The sequence below is a fragment of the Mobula hypostoma genome, chromosome 7, assembly GCF_963921235.1.
Source record: "Mobula hypostoma chromosome 7, sMobHyp1.1, whole genome shotgun sequence".
NCBI lineage: Eukaryota > Metazoa > Chordata > Chondrichthyes > Myliobatiformes > Myliobatidae > Mobula > Mobula hypostoma.
Genome location: NC_086103.1, coordinates 118,172,795 through 118,196,739, shown reverse-complemented (window position 1 = coordinate 118,196,739; position 23,945 = coordinate 118,172,795). Strand labels below are relative to the sequence as shown.

General features: G+C 40.9%; 1 protein-coding gene across 4 annotated transcripts in view; it reads left to right on the top strand.

Moving 5' to 3' along the window:
- Positions 1 to 23,945, top strand: part of LOC134349486 (protocadherin Fat 3-like) — a 763,599-nt gene that overhangs the window by 682,983 nt on the left and 56,671 nt on the right. For all 4 annotated transcript variants that reach the window (XM_063053870.1, XM_063053874.1, XM_063053871.1 and 1 more), the window contains 4 exons: positions 5,874 to 6,071; positions 8,395 to 9,193; positions 16,231 to 16,365; positions 19,705 to 19,862. In XM_063053870.1, the coding sequence (XP_062909940.1) occupies positions 5,874 to 6,071; positions 8,395 to 9,193; positions 16,231 to 16,365; positions 19,705 to 19,862 (1,290 nt within the window). The remainder of the gene's footprint in view (positions 1 to 5,873; positions 6,072 to 8,394; positions 9,194 to 16,230; positions 16,366 to 19,704; positions 19,863 to 23,945) is intronic.

The following is a 23,945-nucleotide window of genomic DNA, read 5'->3' as shown; positions in this document are numbered from 1 at the left end:
CAGCACAGGAGCAGACCTTTCACCCCACAATGTTGTGTCTAACCAATTAAATTAGTCATCAAATGGCTAACTAAACTAATCTCTTCTGCCATCACAATACCCACATCGTTCCATTTTCATCACGTTCATGTATCTATTTAAATGTCTCTTAAACTCTCTAATGTTTTGGCCTGTACCACCACTTCAGACAGTGCATTCCAGGCACCCTACACTCTGGATAAAAGTAAACTTCCCCCGCACATCTCCTTTGAAATTGTCCCATCTCACCGTATAGATTAGAACTTTATTGTCATTAGTCAGGACAGCGAGATTGCGGTGCTGCCCCAATCCATGAAAAACAGATATTTACAATGCATGTGGTATGGCTTAATTAAAAACAAATTATTAACACTCCATAACCCTCATAGGCCATTGGCACACTGGGGTGTAGCATTATCAGCTGCACAACAGCCCTCGGGAAGAAGCTGATTTTCAGTCTTACTGTTTAGGCTGAGATGTTTCTGTATCTCCTACCAGATTGCAGGAAATTGAACAGACAGTGTCCGGGATGGGATGGGTCTTTAATGATGCTACAAGCACACTGTAGACACTTAGAGATGTAGATTGTCTCCAGGTTCAGTAGTCGAGTCCTCATGATATGCTGAGCTGTACTAATCGCCCACTGGAGTGCTTTGTTCAGCTACAGTACCACATGGTCATTCCATATGTCACAGCACTCTCTATCACACATCGATAGAAGTTGGTCAGCAATTTTAGGTGTCTAATAGCTCTCCTCAAGCACCTCAGGTAGTCTAGTAGCTTTTGTGCCTTCCCTACTATCAAAGTTTTGTTGACAGACCAAAAGAGCTCCTTGGTGAAGTTCTGGTCACTCTTACCTAACTGTTTGCCCACTGAAGGATCGATCGGTCACCTGGACAAGCTCATTACCTAACACAAGGTCCAGTACAGCCCCTCCTTTTCTTGGGGTTAACCTGTATATTGATGCACCTAACAAATTCTGCCCCATCTAAATCTCTTGCACTCAGAAGATTCCAGTTTATATTAGGTTTCAAAGTTTTCAAAGGTTCATTTAATATCAGAGAAATGTATACAATATACAACCTGAAATGCTTTTTCTTCGCAAACATCCACAAAAACAGAGGAGTGCCCCTAAAGAATTTTTGACAGTTAAATGTTGGAACCCCAAAGTTCCCTCCCCCCAGCTTCCTTCCCTCTTGCGCGTAAGCGGTAGCAGCCAACAATTCCCCCCCCACCAGCAAAAATAAAACATCAGCGCCTGCTACCGAGCACTCAGCCGTGAGCAAAGCAGCAGTAAAGACACAGACTTGCAGTACCCCAAAGACTACCTGTTCACCTGGTATTTGACATACCACAGGCTCTCTCGCTCCCTAATAAGGGAGAAAGGCGTGTCTCCATTTCACGAAGGGAAGTTGAAATCCCCCATGACAACAACCCTATTGTTTTTACATCATTCCTTACTCTGCCTGCATACCTGTTGCTCGATATCCTGGTGGCTACTGGGGGTTCTGTAGTACTATCCCATCAGAGTGATGCACCTTCCCTATTTTTGAGTTCTACCCAGACTCAGTGGATGAGCCCTCCATTACATGCCCTCTAAATGCCGCTGTGATTACTCCCTGATTAGTAGTGCAACTTCCCCACCTCAAAGCTTGAATTCTTCCTATTTCTATCCAAATCTTCACTCATATAATATTTATTTATATGGCATAAATCAAATTCTCCCTATGAACGCTAATGGAGCTTGGCACATTTTTACCAGATCAAAGTCCTTTTATAAACATGTGTTTTTTTTTTGTTTTTAATCACATCAGTGATGTATAACTGCAGGCTAGTACGGATTCTATTTTTAATTGGTATTTGACTTTTGTAGATCTAGTTGATGTACTAGCCAGCTCTCGGTCATCAGAGTTTTATGGACTAACAGAGGGCTAATCTATATTGATAATTAAATAAGTCTGAAGGTAGCTTAATCAGCTTTTGTTTTCAACTCAAGGTACTGTAGAACTTGGCTGATATCCCCAGCTCTGCAGCACCAGTCTTTTGCCTCTACCTTGCCTATAGCTGGGGGTGATAATGGTGACAGGCTCCCACTACCTATCAAATGCTCCCAATGACATGTGCCTCAAATAGTCTCTGACAGCTAAGTCCAGCTCCTGGCCTTCACGTGTGGCCTAGCTACTAAGCCCAGCAGAACTGTTTCTACTGACAGGAGAAGAGGCAAAGGCGGGTTACTGGCGCCATAAAACCTGTCGCTTTGGGCAGATAAATTTCGTTAGCCATGGTTGGCCGCTCATCTAGGAGAAAGAAAACTCTGATCTCAAACCTCCACTGCCTTGCGGATAAACCCATTCATGGGGAAGGCTTCAGGAGTACACCCCGAGGGAAACATCGGGAGCTAGAGTCCCTAAGGCAGCCCTACATTGAGTTCAGTGTTGACTACAACTCCTGCAATGCCTCTGGTACCAAAGTGCATCAGTCTGTGCTGTTCCTTTGGTTCATTAGATGTGTGGAGAGGGGGAGCTTGCTGCATGGGCAACGGCTTGCTATCCATATTGTACTGCCCCGGCTTGCGTACCTAGACCACTAGGATGCAACATCCATAGTCAACCCTGATCAGTGGAGGCCTCAACTTCACAATAAGAAGTCTGATCCTCTCACACAAGAATATTTACTGAATGGTCAGATAGTTAAAACATTTTGTATCATTCCTCATTTCAAGTAAGCATTCACTTCCGATATGACATGTAGCAGGCCTTTTGGCCTAGTGATTCTATGCCAGTTTTCAGAGTAATCCCATCAGTCCTATTCCCAAGCTCAGGTCGCTGCAATCTACTCTCTCAGACATGCTCACTTACCACCTTCTCATTCCCCAGTCAGTTTTCCTGCCACCCACCTTTGCTAACACAGAGGTGATTCTCAGTGATCACTTCAACTAACAAATAGTGTATCTTTGCGATGTGAGAAGCAACTAGAGGACTTGGGGAAACCCTGGGGATGATGATGAACTGGGCATTGGAATTGAACCTGTGTCCCTGGGGCAATGAGAAAGCAGCACTACCTGCCGCACCACACTACAACACTGCCAAAGACATTAATGTTACTGTTTCTCATTGTGGAATAAACCTCTTGTTTTCTGAGGTTTATCTGTATGCTCTGCAGTAATGGCTCTCATTTAAAACGTCCCTTGCTTTCCCACAGCATCCTTTCTGGTCCACGCAGTTAAAACTAGTATCTACAAATTATTCAATTCTGTCAGCCACTTCTTCATTGCAAACAATAAGATGAAGTAATGTAGCCTGACTTTGTATTATTCTGGAACACTCACAATGTGCTGGAGGAACTCAGCAGGTCAGTCAGCATCAGTTGAAAAGATTAGTCGATGTTTCGGGCCGAAACCCTTCGTCAGGACTGAAGGAAGAACTTTGGGGAGGGTTTGAAGAATGCTGGTAGTTGAAAAAAGCATTAATTTGAAAGACAAAGGGGTGGGGGAGGGGAAGCAGGGAGGTGATTGGCAGGAGAACAATGCGCAGTAGTAGAAGGAGGCGGAACTATGAGGGAGGTGATGTGAAATAGGGACAGAGGAAGGGAGGGGAAGGGGGGGAATTACCAGAAGTTGGAGAATTCTATGTTCATATCAAGGGGCTGGAGACTACCTAGACGGTATATGAGATGTTGCTCCTCCAACCTGAGTTTAGCCTCATCATGGCAGTAGAGGAGGCCATGTATGGACATATCTGAATGGGAATAGGAAGCAGAGTTGAAGTGGGTGGCTACAGGGAGATCCTGTCTGTTGTGGCGGACGGAGTGGAGGTGCTCGACGAAGCGGTCCCCCAATCTGCGTTGGGTTTCATCGATGTAGAGGAGGCCGCACCGGGAGCACCGGATGCAATAGATGACCCCAACAGATTCGCAAGTGAAGTGTTGCCTCACCTGGAAGGACTGTTTGGGGCTCTGAATGGTGGCAAGAGAGGAGGTGTAGGGACAAGTGTAGCACTTATGCTTACAGGAATAAGTGCCGGGTGGGAGATCCATGGGGATGCAGGTGCAGATAAGTGAGTCGCGGAGGGATCGATCCCTGCGGAAAGCGGAGAGGGGTGGAGAGGGAAAGATGTGCTTAGTGGTGGGGTCCTGTTGAAGGTGGCAGAAGTTGTGGAGGATAATGTGCTGGATCCGGAGGCTGGTGGGGTGGTAGGTAAGGACAAGGGGAACTCTCTCCCTGTTGTGGTGGCGGGAAGATGGGGTGAGGACCGAAGTATGGGAAATGGAGGAGGTGCGGGTGAGGGCATCATTGATCACCGTAGAAGGGAAACCACGATCCTTAAAGAAAGAGGACATTTTGTATTTTGTATTATTCTGCTTGATGGTCTGCAACTTCATAAGCTTGTATTGAAGTAATGACGTCTGCTACAAAATGCTGATAGTGCAAAATATCGAGGAAATTTGAAACATCTTTGTGTAACTTCCAATCAATTAGTGTGAACTCTTTCACAGGTTCAATATCAGTTTCCTCTATTAATGATAATTTCTAATTTAATCATCCTTGAAAATTAGTTCCTGAAGTCCCTGATATTCTCCACATTAATGATTTATTTCTTTAATCACTTTCTATAATAAACCCCTTGACCTTCTCCTTTATAACTACACAACCACACCTCTTAACCACCTACCAGCCAATTTCCTGAACTCTGAGCTGACCTTGTCATAATTTTCCCATTCCCTCCTCCAACAACATGGAATCTCCGCCCCTCCTCTCCCTCTCCCTCTCCCTCTCCCTCCCCTCTCCCTCCCCTCTTCCTCTCTTTCTCTCTCTCTCTCTCTCTCTCACACTTACTCACACACACACACACACTCACTCACTCACTCGGAGTATTGTGAGCAGTTTTTGGCTTCTTATCTAAGAAATGATGTGCTGCAAGGAAGTTTACGAAAATGATTCCAGATTTGAAAGTCTGATCACATGTGAAGTGTTTGATGGCTCTGGACCTCTACTCACTGGAATTCAGAAGAATGAGGGGTGACCTCATTAAAACCTATCAAGTGTTGAAAGGCCTCAACAGAGTGGTTGTGGAGAGGATGTTTCCTTTGGTGGGGGAATCTAAGACACAAGTCACAGCCTCAGAATCAAGGGGCGTCCTTTTAGAATGGAGATGAGGAGGAATTATTTTTAGCCAGAGAGTGGTGAATCTGTGGAGGCCAAGTTATTGGATATATTTAAGGCAAAGTTTGCTGGATTCTTCATTAACCAGGGCATAAATGAATACAGGGAGAAGGCAGGAGATTGGAGCTGAGAGGGAAAATGGATCCGCCATGATGAAATGATGATCCAGTTTTGGTCTTTAATGTCCACAGGCAGCACTACTGTTTGATGTTGTCTGGCATTATCTTGTCTCCTCTTTGCATACTTTTGGCAATTAGAACATCCTTTGCAATTCTCACTCCAAGTGCACTTGTGCCTACAGCAAACCAGAATGGACTAAGTGTAGCCTGTGGCGTTCAAACTTTAAATGCCCTTCAGCAGAATTTGTAGCCTGTTTCTATACAATGTAGGTGCTATTTATCTATCAGATTAATAGGTGTAAAACAAAACCTCATTGAGTTGTGTACCCACTATTTCGTTGATTTTTTTTTACCTGTATATTAACAAGAACTATGTCAGTTCCTTTGAAAACTGGTGAATGAATGAATGTAAATTTGCTCCAATTAATTCTTCATTCCGGAAGCCTAGAAAGCTGCAGCTTGTTTAAGCTAGTGCGAGTTTCTGTACTTGTCAGTTTTCTGATGGCATTAAAAGGAAAGCTGGCATCAGTGTTTTCTATATGATGTAATAGCAATTCACTTTCTGTGTGTTATAGGAAAATAAACCTGTGGGGACCAGTATTCTGAAACTTTCTGTGACAGACAAGGATTCTACACACAATGGCCCTCCGTTCACACTTAGTATTCTTGCTGGGAATGATGGGAAGGAATTTGTTTTAGACCAGGAAGGAGTTCTGAGATCAGCAACTGTTTTTAATCAGAAGGATACCACAGAATACCATCTACATGTGAAGGTAAGGTATTATGCCGCCAAAAAAATCATTCCATTTTGGGAGCAGATTTCAATATGATTCTCTGGGAAAGATCTTTATTACAATAATCATTGATAAGAAATGAGTATATCAGGTCAAGTGCACATTGATATATAGTTCCATTCCAATCAGTAAAAACGTATTGATCTCCATTATACAAGATACCATTCTCTTCATTGACATTTGCTTTCCATGACTAAGTCTCATGGAATATAGAATATTCTATAGAGTCCTTTGAGCGGAATTCATTTAACTTACCTGGTAAAGATGAGTTCAACATCCAGTATATTTTTCCTGACCTAAAATTCTCAAATGCATATTTAGTCTACCTTGAGGTGTTAGAACATAGAACAAAGTACAGGCCCTTCAGCCCATGATGCTGTGTCGACCTTTTAACCTACTCCAAGATCAATATAACCCTTCCCTCCCACGTAGCCATCCATTTTTTATTCATCCATATGTAAATCTATGAGTCTCTTAAATGTGCATCCTATGCACTTACCACTCTGTGTAAAATCCAATCTCTGGTGTATCCCCCCCACCCCCCACTTTACTTCATTCACCTAAGTCATTCTCAAATTAATTCAGTCATATTTGAAGTATTCTAATGCATTTATTCCTTTTGCTCAGCAAAACTACTTTTATTTAAACAAAATAGAACAGACATCAGTGGCATCAAAATAAATTTTCTGGAAGTAACATTATTTTCTGCCTAATCATTTAGGTTTCTCCACCAAGAGCTCCTTAATAAAAATGTGGGCAGCATCAAAAGAACTGTTAATTCAGAAATGAATCTGAATAGTTTCATATACCCACTGGTATAGTCAGCTTCATGAAAGATATTTATTTTAACTAAGGGTTTCATAGAACTTCACTCCAAATTGAATTTTTGACTCTACAATCGTAACTTTGATGCAATGAGGTCATCAGCACACTATCTTCATCTTTAACAAAAGAAGATAAACACCATCTCATCCAAACCAAGGTTGTCAGAATCTAGTTGTTCATACATATTTTAAGGTGATCATTACCTAGATTGAGCAAGCTTGCCTAGGATAGAAGAGATTGTTTTTAATTTTTCAGATGCACCTTCAGATAACGTAGGGCATAAGGTTGATAAAAGTAAAGACGTCTTCTCTGCACAAGGGCAAGGAAGCCATCACAGCTGTGGATGAAGTTTGCAATGAAGGCCAATCTCAAGAGAGAATCTTCAAGTACATGCCAAAAAATGTGAATATACTATGGCACCACTTACGTTACACAATACCCGTCAGTCACTCATCTAAAAACAATTCCTTTTACTCATAACTCGTGCACCCCACAAAATGAACACAAATTTACCACTACTTCAAATCTCACTCCTACATCGATTTTGACACAGCTTCCGGCTGTTTGGTTTTGAAAGGAACATCACAGTGAACTTTTTGCAGGACACTGGTTATTCTTTATTTCACATCCAATTTCCTCCAAATCCCACAGTCGTCTCCAACTAGCAAGCTTTCTGTGATGGAGGCATGTGTCTCTAAACGGATTCCTCAGCCCACCATCATCATTCTTGTTTATTCGGTCAGGAACTGCCTCCTTGAATACTAGTCAATGTAAGTATGAATGCATGGAATTCCTATCACTGTCTGGTGGGTGTCATCACTTGCCCAGACAATGTTTAGAGGTTAATTCACAGATAGGATCTGCATGTGCTGAGTTACCAGATAGGAGTGACCTGCTATCTCCCAAGATGGTGCAAAAGGAGAATGAGATTGATGGGGTTGCTGAACAAGTAATTCCTGTTCCTAATAAAGTGGCCACTGAGTGAAGTTCATGGTCCTTTGCTGCTTTAGCTCATCCAGTTCAAGGTCTGACGTGTTGTGCATTCAGAGATGTTCTTTCTGCACATCACTTTTGTAATGCATTGTTACTCGAGTTACTGTCAGCTTGAATGAGTTTGGCCATTTTCCTCTGACTTCTGTCATTAACAAGGTGTTTTTGTCCAGAGAACTGCATTCACTGGATAGTTTTTTTTTGTTTTTCACACCATTCTCTGTAAACCCTAGAGACTCTTGTGTGTGAAAATCCTAGGAGATCAGCAGTTTCTGAGGTACGCAAACCACCTTGTATGGTGCCAACAATCATATCACGGTCAAATTCACTTGGATCACATTTCTTCCCCATTCTGTTCATGTCTCCATGCTTTTACGTGTTGAGTTGCTGCCACATGATTGGCAGGTTAGATATTTGCATTGACGAGTTGGTGTACCTAATAAAATGGTCACTGAATCTGTATTTGCTTTAACTCATATTACAACAGGCTCAAGATTCTGGCAAACCACCATTGACTTCATCCACCTATGTACTTGTTCGAGTGATTGAAGAAAGCATTCACAAACCAACTGCTATTCCACTTGAGATTTTTATTTCTACAATGGAGGACGAATTCTCAGGAGGCGTGATTGGAAAAATCCATGCCACCGATCAAGATATGTATGATGTTCTTAGCTACAGTTTCAGGTCAGATCAAAGAAGTCTGTTCAATATAAATAACCAAGATGGGAAGATTATTGCACTTGGGGGACTGGATAGTGGCAAGTATATTTTAAATGTGTCTGTCAGTGATGGGCGCTTCACTGTCCCTGTTGATGTGGTGGTTCATGTTGAGCAGGTGACTGAAGAAATGCTGAACAATGCCATCACTATTCAGTTTGAAAACATCTCTCCTGAAGATTTTATTGAACTTCATCTCCATGGATTTAGGCGGAGCCTTCGGAACATATTTGCAGCCCAAAAGCAAGACACTATTCATATTATTAGTATTCAGCCAGTCTCAGGCACACAGAAGCTTGAGATTTTATTGGCAGTACAGATATACAGAAGTGGATTCTATAAAACTGCTTATTTAATTCAAAAGCTCACCAACGCAAAGAGGGAATTTGAGAATGGCCTTCTCATTTCCTCTATCATGGACAAGAGTTGCCCTGCAGAAGATTGCCAAGAGCGCAACTGTGAGCCAATAGTTTCTGCAGAACCACAGTCCACTATGGCCTACAGTACTGCACGGATCAGCTTTGTTTCCCCTCGTTACTATAAAAGTCTAACATGTGCTTGCAATGGTGAGTAATATTCAAAACAGGAAAAGTCTCCTGAACTGCATTTTAAAAACCTGTCACATCAGTAAATATGAAAATAAGTTCTTTTAAGTATGCAAGTTAATGGAATAAGCTTTATTTTTGTTTGAAGTGTGTTGATGTTACCAAAATATTGCACAATTTCAGATTTTCAAATGGGCAGCACAGTGGTGCAGCAGAAAGGACTACAGCATCACTGTTTCACTGAACCAGATTCAATGATAACTGTGAGAAATTGCAAGTTCTCCTTGTGGACATGTGTGTCTCTCCCTCTTGCTGTGGTTTCCACCTGTATCTCAATGTGTTTGGTGAATGGTCTCTTGTAAATAACCCCTATTATAGGTGAGTGATAGGAGAATCAAAAGCAAATAGATGAGCATGTGAGAGAAAGTAGCATGGTCAGAAGAAAGTCAGGGAATTGGATTCTGAACCAACATTGGCCAACCTGCCTCCTTCTATGTTGCTGTGAAATATGGACCAAAATCAAAACGTTTATAAGTATGAATATAAAAATTTTCAAATACAACATTGTAAGTTTAAATATACTATTTCAAAATGCACAAAAATAATTCTAGCCACACTTTCTCACTAGATGAGCCACTTTCACAAAGTAACTAATTTGAAAAAGTAACTGGTGAATGTATCTTGCCCATCCACTATCCACCCTGCTCATGGACTGTTTGTCCCACTTCCATCAGGAAGGAGGCTATGTAGCATCCACACTAGGACCACCAGATTCAAAAATAGTTACTTTCCTCAAGCAGTAAGGCTAAATAACACCTCCACTCACTAACCCACCGCTCAAACCCCCCCCCAACACCCTTACATTATCGTTTCCAGTCAGCCATCTTCTGTACAGACACTCCTGTACCTAACATCACTATGGACGTACAATCAATTGATGTATATAAGCTAGCTTATGTATTTATATTTATTGTGTTTTTTATTATTGTTCACTTTATCTTATTGTGTGGTTTTAGTGCTGCATCAGATCTGGAATAACAATTATTTCATTTTCCTTTACACCTGTGTACTGGAAATGACACTAAATCTTGAATCTTATAGAAACATAGAAACGTAGAAAACCTACAGCACAATACAAGCCCTTCGGCCCACAAAGTTGTGCCGAACATGTCCCTACCTTAGAAATTACTAGGCTTACCCATAGCCCTCTATTTTTCTAAGCTCCATGTATCTATCCAAAAGTCTCTTAAAAAACCCTATCGTATCCGCCTCCATCACCGTTGCTGGCAGCCCATTCCACACACTCATCACTCTCTGCATAAAAAACTTACCCCTGACATCTCCTCTGTACCTACTCCCCAGCACCTTAAACCTGTGTCCCCTTGTGGCAACCATTTCAGCCCTGGGAAAAAGCCTCTGACTATCCACACGATAAATGGCTCTCATCATCTTATACACCTCTATCAGGTCTCCTCTCATCCTCCGTTGCCCAAAGGAGAGAAGGCCAAGTTCACGCAACATGTTTTCATAAGGCATTCTCCCCAATCCAGGCAACATCCTTGTAAATCTCCTCTGCACCCTTTCTATGGCTTCACATCCTTCCTGCAGTGAGGCGACCAGAACTGAGCACAGTACTCCAACTGGGGTCTGACCAGGGTCCTATATAGCTGCAACGTTACCTCTCAGCTCCTAAATTCAATTCCATGATTAATGAAGGCCAATACACCGCATGCCTTCTTAACCACAGAGTCAACCTGCACAGCTGCTTTGAGCGTCCTATGGATTCAGACCCCAGGATCCCTCTGATCCTCCACACTGCCAAGAGTCTTACCATTAATACTATATTCTGCCATCATATTTGTCCTACCAAAATGAACCACTTCACACTTATCTGGGTTGAGCCCCACCTGCCACTTCTCAGTCCAGTTTTGCATCCTATCAATGTCCTGCTGTAACCTCTGACAGCCCTCCACACTATCCACAGCACCTCCAATCTTTGTGTCATCAGCACACTTACTAACCCATCTCTCCACTTACTCATCCAGGTCATTTATAAAAATCACGAAGAGTAAGGGTCCCAGAACAGATCCCTGAGGCACACCACTGGTCACCAACCTCCATGCAGAATATGACCCATCTACAACCACTCTTTGCCTTCTATGGGCATGCCAGTTCTGGATCCACAAAGTAATGTCCCCTTGGATCCCATGCCTCCTTACTTTCTCAGTAAGCCTTGCATGGGTACCTTATCAAATGCCTTGCTGAAATCCATATGCACTATATCTACTGCTCTTCCTTCATCAATGTGTTCAGTCACATCCTCAAAAAATTCAATCAGGCTCGTAAGGCACGACTTGCCCTTGACAAAGCCATGCTGACTATTCCTTATCATATTATGCCTCTCCAAATGTTCATAAATCCTGCCTCTCAGGATCTTTTCCATCAACTTACCAACCACTGAAGTAAGACTCACTGGTCTATAATTTCCTGGGCTATCTCTACTCCCTTTCTTGAATAAAGGAACAATCCTCCAATCCTCCGGAACCTCTCCCGTCCCCATTGATGATTCAAAGATCATCACCAGAGGCTCAGCAATCTCTTCCCACAGTAGAGTGGGGTACATCTCATCAGGTCCCGGCGACTTAGCTAACTTGCTGCTTTCCATAAGCTCCAGCACATCCTCTTTCCTAATATCTATATGCTCAAGCTTTTCGGTCTGCTGCAAGTCATCACTACAATCACCAAGATCCTTTTCCATAGTGAATGCTGAAGTAAAGTATTCATTAAGTACCTCTGCTATTTCCTCCAGTTCCATACACACTTTCCCACTGTCACACTTGATAGGTCCTATTCTTTCACATTTTATCCTCTTGCTCTTCACATACTTGTAGAATGCCTTGGGCTTTGCCTTAATCCTGCCCGCCAAGGCCTTCTCATGGCCCCTTCTGGCTCTTCTACTTTCCTTTTTAAGTTCCTTCCTGTTAGCCTTATAATCTTCTAGATCTCTAACATTACCTAGGTCTCTGAACCTTTTGTAAGCTTTTCTTTTCTTCTTGACTAGATTTATTAAGGCCTTTGTACACCACGATTCCTGTACCCTACCATAACTTCCCTGGAGTGTACCTATGCAGAACTCCACTCAAATATCCCCTGAACATTTGCCACATTTCTTCTGTACTTTTCCCTGAGAACATCTGTTCCCAATTTAAGCATCCAATTTCCTGCCTGATAGCCTCATAATTCCCCTTACTCTAATTAAACGCTTTCTAACTTGTCTGTTCCTATCTCTCTCCAATGCTATTGTAAAGGAGATAGGATTATGATCACTATCTTCAGAATGCTCTCCCACTGAGAGATCTGAGACCTGACCAGGTTCATTTCCCAATACCAGATCAAGTACGGTCTCTCCTCTTGTAGGCTTATCTACACATTGTGTCAAGAAACCTTCCTGAACAGACCTAACAAACTCCACCCCATCTAAACCCCTTGCTCTAGGGAGATGCCAATTGATATTTGGGAAAGTAAAATATCCCACCACGACAATTCTGTTATTATTACACCTTTCCAGGATCTGTTTCCCTATCTGCTCCTTGATATCACTATTACTATTGTGAGGCCTATAAAAAACACCCAGTAGAGTTATTGACCCCTTCCTGTTCCTAACCTCCACCCACAGAGACTCCATAGGCAATCGCTCCATGACGTCCACCTTTTCTGCAGCCGTGACACTATCTCTGATCAACAGTGCCACAAAAAAATCTTGAATCTTTTCCATTTGTTCATGCTGCAGTTTTTGAACATTTCCCGATGCAACACACCAGCAGTCAATAAGTGATATGCAATGTATTTGAAAGCATTTTTTCACACTTTAAAACATCACTTTGCTGGTGTGATACAACAATAATGGAGAAGAAGTACCAGACCTTGAAAAGCAGTAACTTATTCGGAGGCATTTATCAGAAACATCATCTTAATGTTAACACAGTTTGATTTAAAATGAACAATTCGATCAAGATCCTGAATCAAATTTTTCACACCAATGTAAAATTGCTGCATTAACAGTGTAAACTATCCCCAGGATATGGAGAAATTTGTGCCAAAAACACATTTCTAATGGCATAACAAAATATGCTCATGAGAATTTCTGTAGCCACCAATGAAAAGCTCTCACCATGAGCAGCTTATAAGGGAGGAAAGATGGGATGGGTTGAAATTACATTGCAAGATAGACTACAAAGAGTAGTGTAAGAGAAATCCAAGTCGGTAAAGACAGAGGAGAAACTAGCCATATAATTGCTAGTGGGAAATATTAAGTCAAAGCTGAATGATTCAACATTTGTGTTCAAAGTTCAATGTTGAATTTTTGTCAGAGAACATACATGTCACCACATATAACCCTGAGATCCTTGTTTCTGTGGGCATACTTAGCAAATCTATAGAACAGTAACTGTAAACAGGATCAATGGACAACAAACTATGTAAATGCAGATATAAATAAATAACGAGCATGAAATTACAAGATAAAGAGTTCTTAAAGTGAGACAATCAGTTGTGGGAACACCAGAATTAGAATGAGTGTAGTTATTGCCTTTCGTTCAGGAGCCTGATGGTTGAGGGGTAGTAACTGTTCTTGGACCTGGTGGTGCAGGTCTTGAGGCTCTTGTACCTTCTACCTGAAGGCAGCAGCAAGAAAAGAGAGTGGCTTGGGTGATGAGGATCTTTGGTGATGGATGCTGCTAGTTGGTATTACCTGAGCCTCACAGCCATTTTATATTGTTTTTTTTTACATTGGGAGGATAATGAATTACTGATGACTTGCCTTTTGTGACGCTTACCATTCATATCAAAATATCCTTTCTCTCTCCGTCTAACTCTTCATCTTTGAATGGAAGAACCAGTTCTATGTAGGAAGCTATTGTAGTTCTTAGAAACATTCCCAGGGCTTTCTCTTGTCTTTCCCCAATGTCTCCCAAATGAGACTTAAGAATGGAGATATAGGAGACTGCAGATCCTGTGATCTGAAGCTGGAGGAATTCAGAGAGTCAGGCTGCATCTGCAAAGGTAAATTGATGATTCACATTCCAGGGCAAGACTTTGCTTCAGTCCTGATGGATTATCTTGATCGAAGCTTTGACTATCCCTTTGCCTCCACAAATGCTGCTTGACCCACTGAATTCCTTCAGCAGTTTTGCATTTTGTGTCTCAAAATGCTGGATCCTACTAATTATTGGATTTGTTTTGGTTTGGATGATGGAAGAATTAAGGGCCATGTCTGAAATGGTACTTGGGTTTCATCCTGAGACCCTAGAAAGAAAGTAGGTCTGAGAATAAAACAATAATGGTTAGGTCCTGTGTAGCAATTATAAATGTACTGAAGAAATGGTTTGCACTATTCACAATCTGTGTGCTCAGTGGATGGAACTGTATCCCTTCTATAAAATTGTTGACACTTTCTGGATCAAAATAAATGTTTCTTTCCCATGGATGTGTCAGGCCATTCTTGATACATTGGTTGATCTTTTCCTCTGAGATCATGCCAATAGTATTGAAGAAATGATTGAACAGTTTATCATTCATCTGCAATGATACTGTCATCAGAGGTCAGTTGAAAATTAGGGATAGAAAGATCCAGTGTTGTTTCACGTTTACCGTCATCAGCAAGTTACAGACTGTTGTAGAAATAGTCTGCAAGAATGTTAGCACAGCTGACTTTTTTATAGTCTTTATTAGTTGGGGAATGAAATGAGGGGAAATGCCCTCTTTTTAGGAAATTTGAGGTTTTTTAACTAAATTGGGTTTTGCCTGGGAGCAAAGTACTTATCTATGCCATTGTCACATTCTCAAAAAGTGTCTAGAACAAAAAAAAATCACTGTTTAACTGAACTCAATTTAATGTATTTTTACTTGCTTTTGAGGTGTATTGTAACTCTCACTCAGCTAAGATACTGATGGATCACATGACCTTTCTATTCTTTAGCACTTTTGGATCATAAATTGAACCTAATCTTTTTAATAGTTAGGTTCCTGAGAAGTGACAGAGGAGTTTAAAGTCAGGGTTTTGTTCAAGAAGAGCAAAACTGCATCAGTTTTGTTTCCAGTTAAAGCTTTAGATGGAGTCATAGATGGGCTGGTCAGGATTTTGATGCATTTGGTGGACAGAATTTGCTGTGTTTTGCACTTTTGTCATGGTAGGTTTGGAAAATGTACAGGTATGTGTGATGAACTTTGTCATGCATTGTGTTACTTAGCTTTGATGACTCCTGTTTCAATGTACAGGTGCTCAGATATGATAGAAACTTAAATAAGTACTTCTCCTTTTCCCTCCAATTTTATAAAAACATCATGTTAAGATGCAGTTCCACTAGCAACATATGATATCCAGTACTTTGGTGAACAAGTGTTCCTCATGGTTGACAGCTACTTTACTGCTGGCTGATCATCACAGCTAATACTGTTCTGGCCATACATGTGTGTACTGTAAATATATTCATGCTTTCCAGTATGAACCAGTGAGGAGCAGATTTCTTGATGTTTCATTTCTTATCTTTAACCTAGATATACAATTTCCATTAGTAATTCCCTGATAACCATCAGCAAGCTCACAAAGACCGTGAATCAGTACTATAGCCTTCATTGTGTGCAACTCAGTTTCATATCAATCATGAGTAAGTTTTTATAACTTATAACAGACTTCAACAGATCAGTGGTTAAATTTTGACACAAGAAGAATATGGTTATAATTATGTGACAGGAATCTGAGTCTGTTATCATATCCATAAAGGAATCTTACTGTCCATTAGTATCTGCAATGAATGAATCAGCAATATGACGTTCCTAACATGACCAACTTGGCAGCTCTCTTTTCAGTTCATTATATTAAAGGATCTGAGAATAATCTAGGAAATTAAAATGTTACTTCACATTTATCAAACGTAAAGAAGTGAATATATTCTTTGTTAATACATATAACTATATCAGTATAAAAGAATATATAATTGTAGACTCAAGGAGGATTGACTAAGACTGTATCTCTAAGTTTGAATACGTTTTTGCTACAGGTAAACTCTGCCCTGTGGTTTCTGATGTTTGCCAAGATAAGCCTTGCCCAAGTGACATGCACTGCGTTGGAGGCAATGAAGGCCGTGGACCATATGTCTGTCAGTGTCCACCTGGGAACCTGGGAGAATGTTCAGGTAAGGAAGGCAAATAACTGTGGCACCTGGTATATTTTAGCACAGAAGAAAACATCTTGTGTACTTCTGGTCAGTAAATTCTATAATCGAGCATTAGATACAACAATGATAATTTTCCCATTTTTTGTGTAGAATGGATACTCTTGGAGAGCTGTATAAAGCCCATGAGGAAGACTGAAGGAATTTTGCTGAAATTCTTTTCAATATACTGCTAGGACCTGCTTAAAATTGTGTTTACTAAGAATAAGTATCACACACAAAAAGGTTTTAAATTAGATTGAATTGCAAGCAGGATATGGGCAGTGCATTGCCTAACCCTATTTTTGTTAATTTAACATTTAGTTTTTATTCTAATTGACTGAAGTTTCTGTAATTAAGGCACAAATGACGAGCAATGGTATCAGGCAGCAGCTGTTAAATTACAATGCCTAATCTTAGAGAAGATCTTTTTCCTCTTGCTATAAATTATGCATTTCTAATGCAAACTGTGAAATGTTAACAGTGACTGAAATTACTCATTAATGCATCTCAACAGATTGCTCCCAATAATTGCAGCTAGTTTGCAGAAATAAGTTATGCACATGTAGCTGAAAGGGTACAGAGTGCACAGTCTAAGAATTGTACTGTTCAGGTAAAATATTTGTCAGTATTGGAAACTATAAATTGTGTATTTAATTGTATCTTAATGCATTTTTGAATGAGTTCTGTCTGAGCACCTATCTAATTTTAGAAGTAAGTCCAAATTTCCTAAATTACAAATGAAATAATTAGTTATAGAATTGCTCACTTAATGTTGAGATTCCATTCTGTTGCACGTAACATTATCATATATTCAATGATAACAGTAACTCTTAACAATAGTCAGAATTTATTTGATTTTATTTTAATTTAGAGATATAGCGTGGGAAGGGCTCTTCCGGCCCTTCGAACCATGCTGCCAATTTATTCCTAGCCTAATCACGGGATGATCTTTACAATGACCAATTAACCTACCAACCAGTACATCTTTGGACTGTGGGAGGAGATCAGAGCACCCAGAGAAAATCCATGCGTTCATGGGGAGGACGTACAAACTCCTTACGGATGATGTCAGAATTGAACTCTGATGTCCCGACCTGTAATAGTGCAACGCCACCATGGCGCCCTTTGAAGTTGTAAGAGTACTGGTCAAAGCCTGGTTCGTGGGCCACTTTTGTCCAATTGTTCTGCTGCTGTTTGTCATTTTTTAAACATTCAGTCTGACTAATGCAGTTATCCAACATGTTGTTGAGTTACTCATGTTGGAGAGTGGGGAGAGGGAGATGGGCAATAAAACTATTGCGTGTGTGAATTATTTTCAAGTGTGCTTAAGGCTGAAAGGGATCACTATTTACAAAAGGAGTGAGCATCCATGATGGGAGATAAACAACAAGAGAAGTAGGAAATGAGTCATCCATTCAAATTAAAAATTATTGTATCTTCAAAATTACATTGTTGCTGCTGATTTTGTTTTGTGGAGTTTCTGATTTAAAAATGCTGAAAGCATGTGAAACCAATTATTTTAATCTCAGTCAGAGAATGATGGCAAATCAATAATCCAGTACTTTATATTTTTGATCAATAAATAAGTGCCATTTTGAGAATACATCCCTTTGGTCCTAGTCAAAAGTAAAATTCAAGATGTAGACAGTCCATTACCCTCTGTCTGACCTCCTGAGTTTCTCCAGGAGTTTGATTTCTGCTCCTGATTCTAGGATCTTCAATCTCTTATGTCTCCAGATGTAAAAGTCAGTTCTTTGTTGAATCTCACTGGTTAATAGGGTAATTATTTAGATTATTAATCCATGTCAAAGTCTCTTTATGGAGCCCAAACCATAGGGTGTACACAAAAGAATTTACCTAAATTAGGGAAGGCAGTACTTAGTCTGTGTCTAGCAATAGTATCATCATTGTGATCATATTATCATTGGCTTTAAAATTCAAATATATCTTATAATTGGCCAGAATGACATACGTTTGGTAAAACAATCAGTTCCACCACAGTAAAATTCAGTTGTGACCAAGGCCTTGCACCTGGTAAAATTATATTGCCTGGGAGTGACAGATGTACTTAGGACAATGAGGTGTGAGTTACCCAGCAACGCTCCTGTGTTGGTGTTAAACAAGCAATGCCATATCACACACAGTCCCGAAATAGAAATCATGTCCTCATACATGTTTTCTGAGTTACTCTAAATGATTAGGATATGCTCATTATTGTGCTTCATTTATGGAAAAATCCAAGTTCAATTACATGGCAATGGAAAAATAAAGCATTATCCAATTGGATTCCCAAGTATCTGTGTCCTTAAAAGATTAATTTCTCCATTAGAGCATAGTCTAATGTAATTTACATGGTCTGGTGCTCCTACCCTTATAAACCAAAACATTAATTAATTTCACCTTAATTTTGTCCTTCCTTTTTAAAATTGTCATGTATGTCAGAGAATAAATTATGTGTGAAAATTGTTGCTCAAATTCAGTAATAGTAAATGACTGATCCAGTGATAATTGGATGTCACATTTGCCTGCAGCAATTACTACACAGCACTTCAGTGTAATTGTGAAGCATTTGTGAATGCTCTGAGGATGTGAGAAGTGCTATATATGTATATGCCAGTTCTTTCATTTATTTATATTGTATTTTTTAACTGGAGTAATTGTAATTGCTACATATTGCTTCATATTCCTTTTTGAGGAAAGCAATTATTTTTGATAATAAACATTCTCAAAGTTGTGTTAGCCAATCAGTGTATTCACTGTAATGCTTCTAAATTGAATAGCCATATTAATTGGAATGCACCCAAGGAAATGGAGTTTGGGAATTGTGTCCCTCCATTAATGTGCCCTAAATTCTCCAAAGTAATCTTTCAAATGTTCTTGAGCACAATACTTGTTCAGAAATGTATGATGAGAATAAAATTGAAGAATTAATATCAATTTCAAGACTGGGAAAACATTTGAAAAGATATTTGATCCTACTTGATATTGTTTTCATTTTGTTTGTTTTCACCACTTTTCACCTAACTAAACAGTAAAATATTTGGAGTTTCCAGGTTATTATTCCTTTGCCAAATTTAGTCGTCCTTCACAATCACAATTTTTTGATAGATATACAAGGTTGTATTAAAGTGTTACTGATTTAACTACAAGATATTGAAATTTAATCACTCATAAATATTATGACATTTTCTTAAAAGCACAAGAAGCTAATTGCATTTTGTATTAAATGTAATATGATTAAGCTAGAATGATATGTTCATAAAATTTTACTTGAGACCAATATTAGTTCTTCAGCATGGCTTTCCTTAATTCTTCCAGGTCATGCGTCCCTGAGTTTTGCTGGAAACAGCTATATTAAATATCGGGTGGCTGAAAACAGCAAAAGACATGAACTGAAATTAGGATTGCATTTGAGAACACTGCAGAGTAATGGAGTCATTATGTATGCTGAAGGGGAATACTGTGTCATTTTGAAGGTAAATGTAATGTTATATTTTGAATGGTGTTTTAAAATGGATCGTTGAATTTTTATCTCAGTATTTGATTATTGTTTTGAGAATACATACTTTTTAAATTTTTCCCCATAGCACATTGATTGTCAGGCTACTTAACCAATAACAGTGTGCTTCTGTGAAGGATTTTCGCTTGAACTTAAGCTATGATGTACCCAAATATAGATCAAGATGCGTCATAGTCACTTAGAGTAAATGGAAAAGTGTTCATGTTTTCTGTACATTAATATAGATACCATATGCCAATATTATGCCATTTCTATATAATTTAACCCCAGGGTCATGAGTATAAACTGGTCTTTAATTGACCCATGGAGTATTCATACATGTTGTCTCAAACAAAACAAACAAGTTGAGAAAAACACCTGGAGCAAAAAAAAATCAGCAGAAAAAGCCACCCTCCGCTGAACAGCAGTTTCTGAATGAAGACCTATAATCAAGGTTATTGCTTCCATTAACTAAATTATTTTTTATTGCTTTGGTTTTCAGGGTTTTTGTGGTGTTTTGATATCACTTTCCATTATTTAAGTTGTCTTTCTGTAAAGGGTGAAACCTGATATCCTCATATGATGTGACAGAAGCGCATTTACAACTGGAGTGTTTTTGTGTGTGAACTCCAACTACTGCCATAAGCCTCATCATACCTGTTGCATTATTGAGAAAAAATGAAGTTCACAGGTGTAATTCATGTGGTGCTGTTTTTGTAAGTGGTCTTCAGGTATTGGCCTGAGTGCACCAGGTATTCCTGGAGAGCATAGCAGACACCAGACTAGAGATTCATCATTTCCTAACCTGTCAATCACACATGCCTTAGAAAACCACAAAATATTTTTATACAGTCCTACAAAAGATGAAATGTCAAGGACTTGAAAACAATATACAGCATTACAACACACCTCTTAAGTTATCATTGTCAATATTAATCTTTTAATCATCTCAGATTTAAGGTCCAGGTTTATTATTGCCTTTTCATCTAGTTTGGCTGTAATCATTTAATTAGAAGCTGCATGCTAAAGTAGAACTTGGATTTAAGTCACTCATTTTCCTATACTGAGAAGACTTTAGTAAATGCACAACTTTATCTGATTTCCACAAGGATTTGCTTTCTCCACAGCTGGACTTTGCTGGTTAGTAGGTGTTTAACCTGTGTTCAGGATCTGACAAATGGACTTTCAGGTGACATTTATCTGGCAGTAGCTTCATAATGCGGCAGTAGTCTTTAAATCTTTAAATGAGTCCCGCAGTTTTTATTAGAGTAGGAAATAATGTTCTTTTATGTGCTCAGTCATTTATTTCTAAATCCACAGCTGACTTGGATTTCATGTAATTAGTGGTCACTTAGAATAATGATGGTACTTCGGTGGTGCATTGACCTGAAGAGCACATGAAAAGTTGGTGACCTAGAAATTGTAAAATGTCTAAACAGCACACTAATATTAGTGGATAGAGGGTACATGCCAGTTTTGTGCGAGAATCCCCAGGCAATTGTATTTCATCACAAAAATGACCCATGCCATTGGGTGCAGTTGAATGCCCTCGCAGATAGGCTGTTCACAACCTATGGACTCTCTTACAAGGACTCTACAACTCATGGTTTCAGTATTATCAATTAATTTATTATTATTTGTATTTGCACACTTCGTCTTTTGCACATTGGTTGCTTGTCAGTCTTTGTATAAGGTTTTTCATTCATTTAGGTCATGTTCCTTTTTTCTATTGTAAATGCCTGCCTGACCGGAATTGCACTGAGAGCGGTAAGCGTAAGGGAAGGGGGCTGGCGGTTCTGGTAAATAACAGATGGTGCAATCCTGGGCATATTACAATCAAGGAACGGGTCTGTAGCCCGGATATTGAACTTCTTGCTGTTGGACTCCGGCCATATTATTTGCCAAGGGAAATCTCGCATGCAATTGTGGTTGTTGTGTACATCCCTTCCTCTGCCAACCCGACATTAGCGTGTAACATCATTTACACCGTCATAGCCAGACTACAAACCCAGCACCCAAGTGCCCTCATTACCATCTCAGGTGACTTCAACCAGGTTACCATGGCTAGAACACTGCCCAACTTCACGCAGTATGTGAGCTGTACAACGAGAGGGGAGAGGATTCTGGATTTGATGTACGCTAATGTTAAGGATGCCTACAGCTCCTCTCCCCTGCCCCACTGGGAAGGTCAGATCACAACCTGGTGCATCTAAAACCCTGCTACATACCTCTGGTGAAGAGTAAACCTGCAACCTCGAGGACAGTGAGAAAATGGTCGGAGGAGGCTTATGAGGCGCTCCAGGGTTGTTTTGAGGTGACAGACTGGCAGGCACTCTGTGAGCCACATGGAGAGGATATTGATGGGCTCACGGAGTGCATCACTGATCACACCAACTTCTGTGTGGACTGCAATGTTCCGACAAGAACTGTCCTTTGTTATTCAAATAACAAGCCATGGGTGACAAAGGACATTAAGGACATCCTGAACGCTAAAAAGAGGGTGTTTAGAGATGGAAATAGGGAGGAGCTGAGGGCAATACAGAGTGACCTGAAAGCCAGGATCAGGGAGGCTAAAGACAGGTACAGGAGGAAGCTTGAGTGGAAACTCCAGCAGAACAACATGAGAGAGGTCTAGAGGGGGATGAGGACCATCACTGGGTTCCGGCAAACTAGCAACAGAGGAGCGGAAGGCAGTGTGGACAGGGCCAATGAACTTAACCTGTTCTTTAACAGATTTGACAGTGTAACCCCTGCCCATCCCACACATGAGCCATCTGTTGTCAGCCCCCATCCAACACATGTTCCACTCTCCCCTCCTACCCCTCCTCACAGTCCCCCACCCTGCTCTCTTGACTATACCACTTCCCCACATGAAACCACCACAGTGGGCTTCACAGCTCTACAGGTGAGAAGACAGCTGAAACGTCTCAACCCAAGCAAGGCTGCAGGACCGGATGGTGTCAGTACCAGGGTGCTCAAAGCCTGTGCCCCTCAGCTATATAGAGTACTTCGCCATGTATTCAACCTGAGCTTGAGGCTCCGGAGGGTTCCTGTGCTGTGGAAGACGTCCTGCCTCGTCCCTGTGCCGAAGACGCCGTGCCCCAGCGGCCTCAATGACTACAGACCGGTGGCATTGACCTCCCACATCATGAAGACCCTGGAGAGACTTGTTCTGGAGCTGCTCTGGCCTATGGTCAGGCCACACTTAAATCCCCTCCAGTTCACCTACCAGCCCCGACTAGGAGTTGAGGATGCCATCGTCTTCCTGCTGAACCGTGTCGATGCCCACCTGGACAAGCCAGCAAGCACTGTGAGGGTCATGTTTTTTGACTTCTCCAGTGCGTTCAACACCATCCGCCCTGCTCTGCTGGGGGAGAAGCTGACAGCGATGCAGGTGGATGCTTCCCTGGTATCATGGATTCTTGATTACCTGACTGGCAGACCACAATACGTGTGCTTGCAACACTGTGTGTCCGACAGAGTGATCAGCAGCACTGGGGCTCCACAGGGGACTGTCTTATCTCCCTTTCTCTTCACCATTTACACCTTGGACTTCCAACTACTGCACGGAGTCTTGTCATCTTCAGAAGTTTTCGGATGACTCTGCCATAGTTGGATGCATCAGCAAGGGAGATGAGGCTGAGTACAGGGCTACGGTAGGAAACTTTGTCACATGGTGTGAGCTGAATTATCTGCAGCTTAATGTGAAAAAGACTAAGGAGCTGGTGGGTGACCTGAGGAGAGCTAAGGTTCCGGTGACCCCTGTTTCCATCCAGGGGGTCAGTGTGGACATGGTTGAGGATTACAAATACCTGGGGATACGAATTGACAATAAACTGGACTGGTCAAAGAACACTGAGGCTGTCTACAAGAAGGGCCAGAGCCGTCTCTATTTCCTGAGGAGACTGAGGTCCTTTAACATCTGCCGGATGATGCTGAGGATGTTCTACAAGTCTGTGGTGGCCAGTGCTATCATGTTTGCTGTTGTGTGCTGGGGCAGGAGGCTGAGGGTGGCAGACACCAACAGAATCAACAAACTCATTCGTAAAGCCAGTGATGT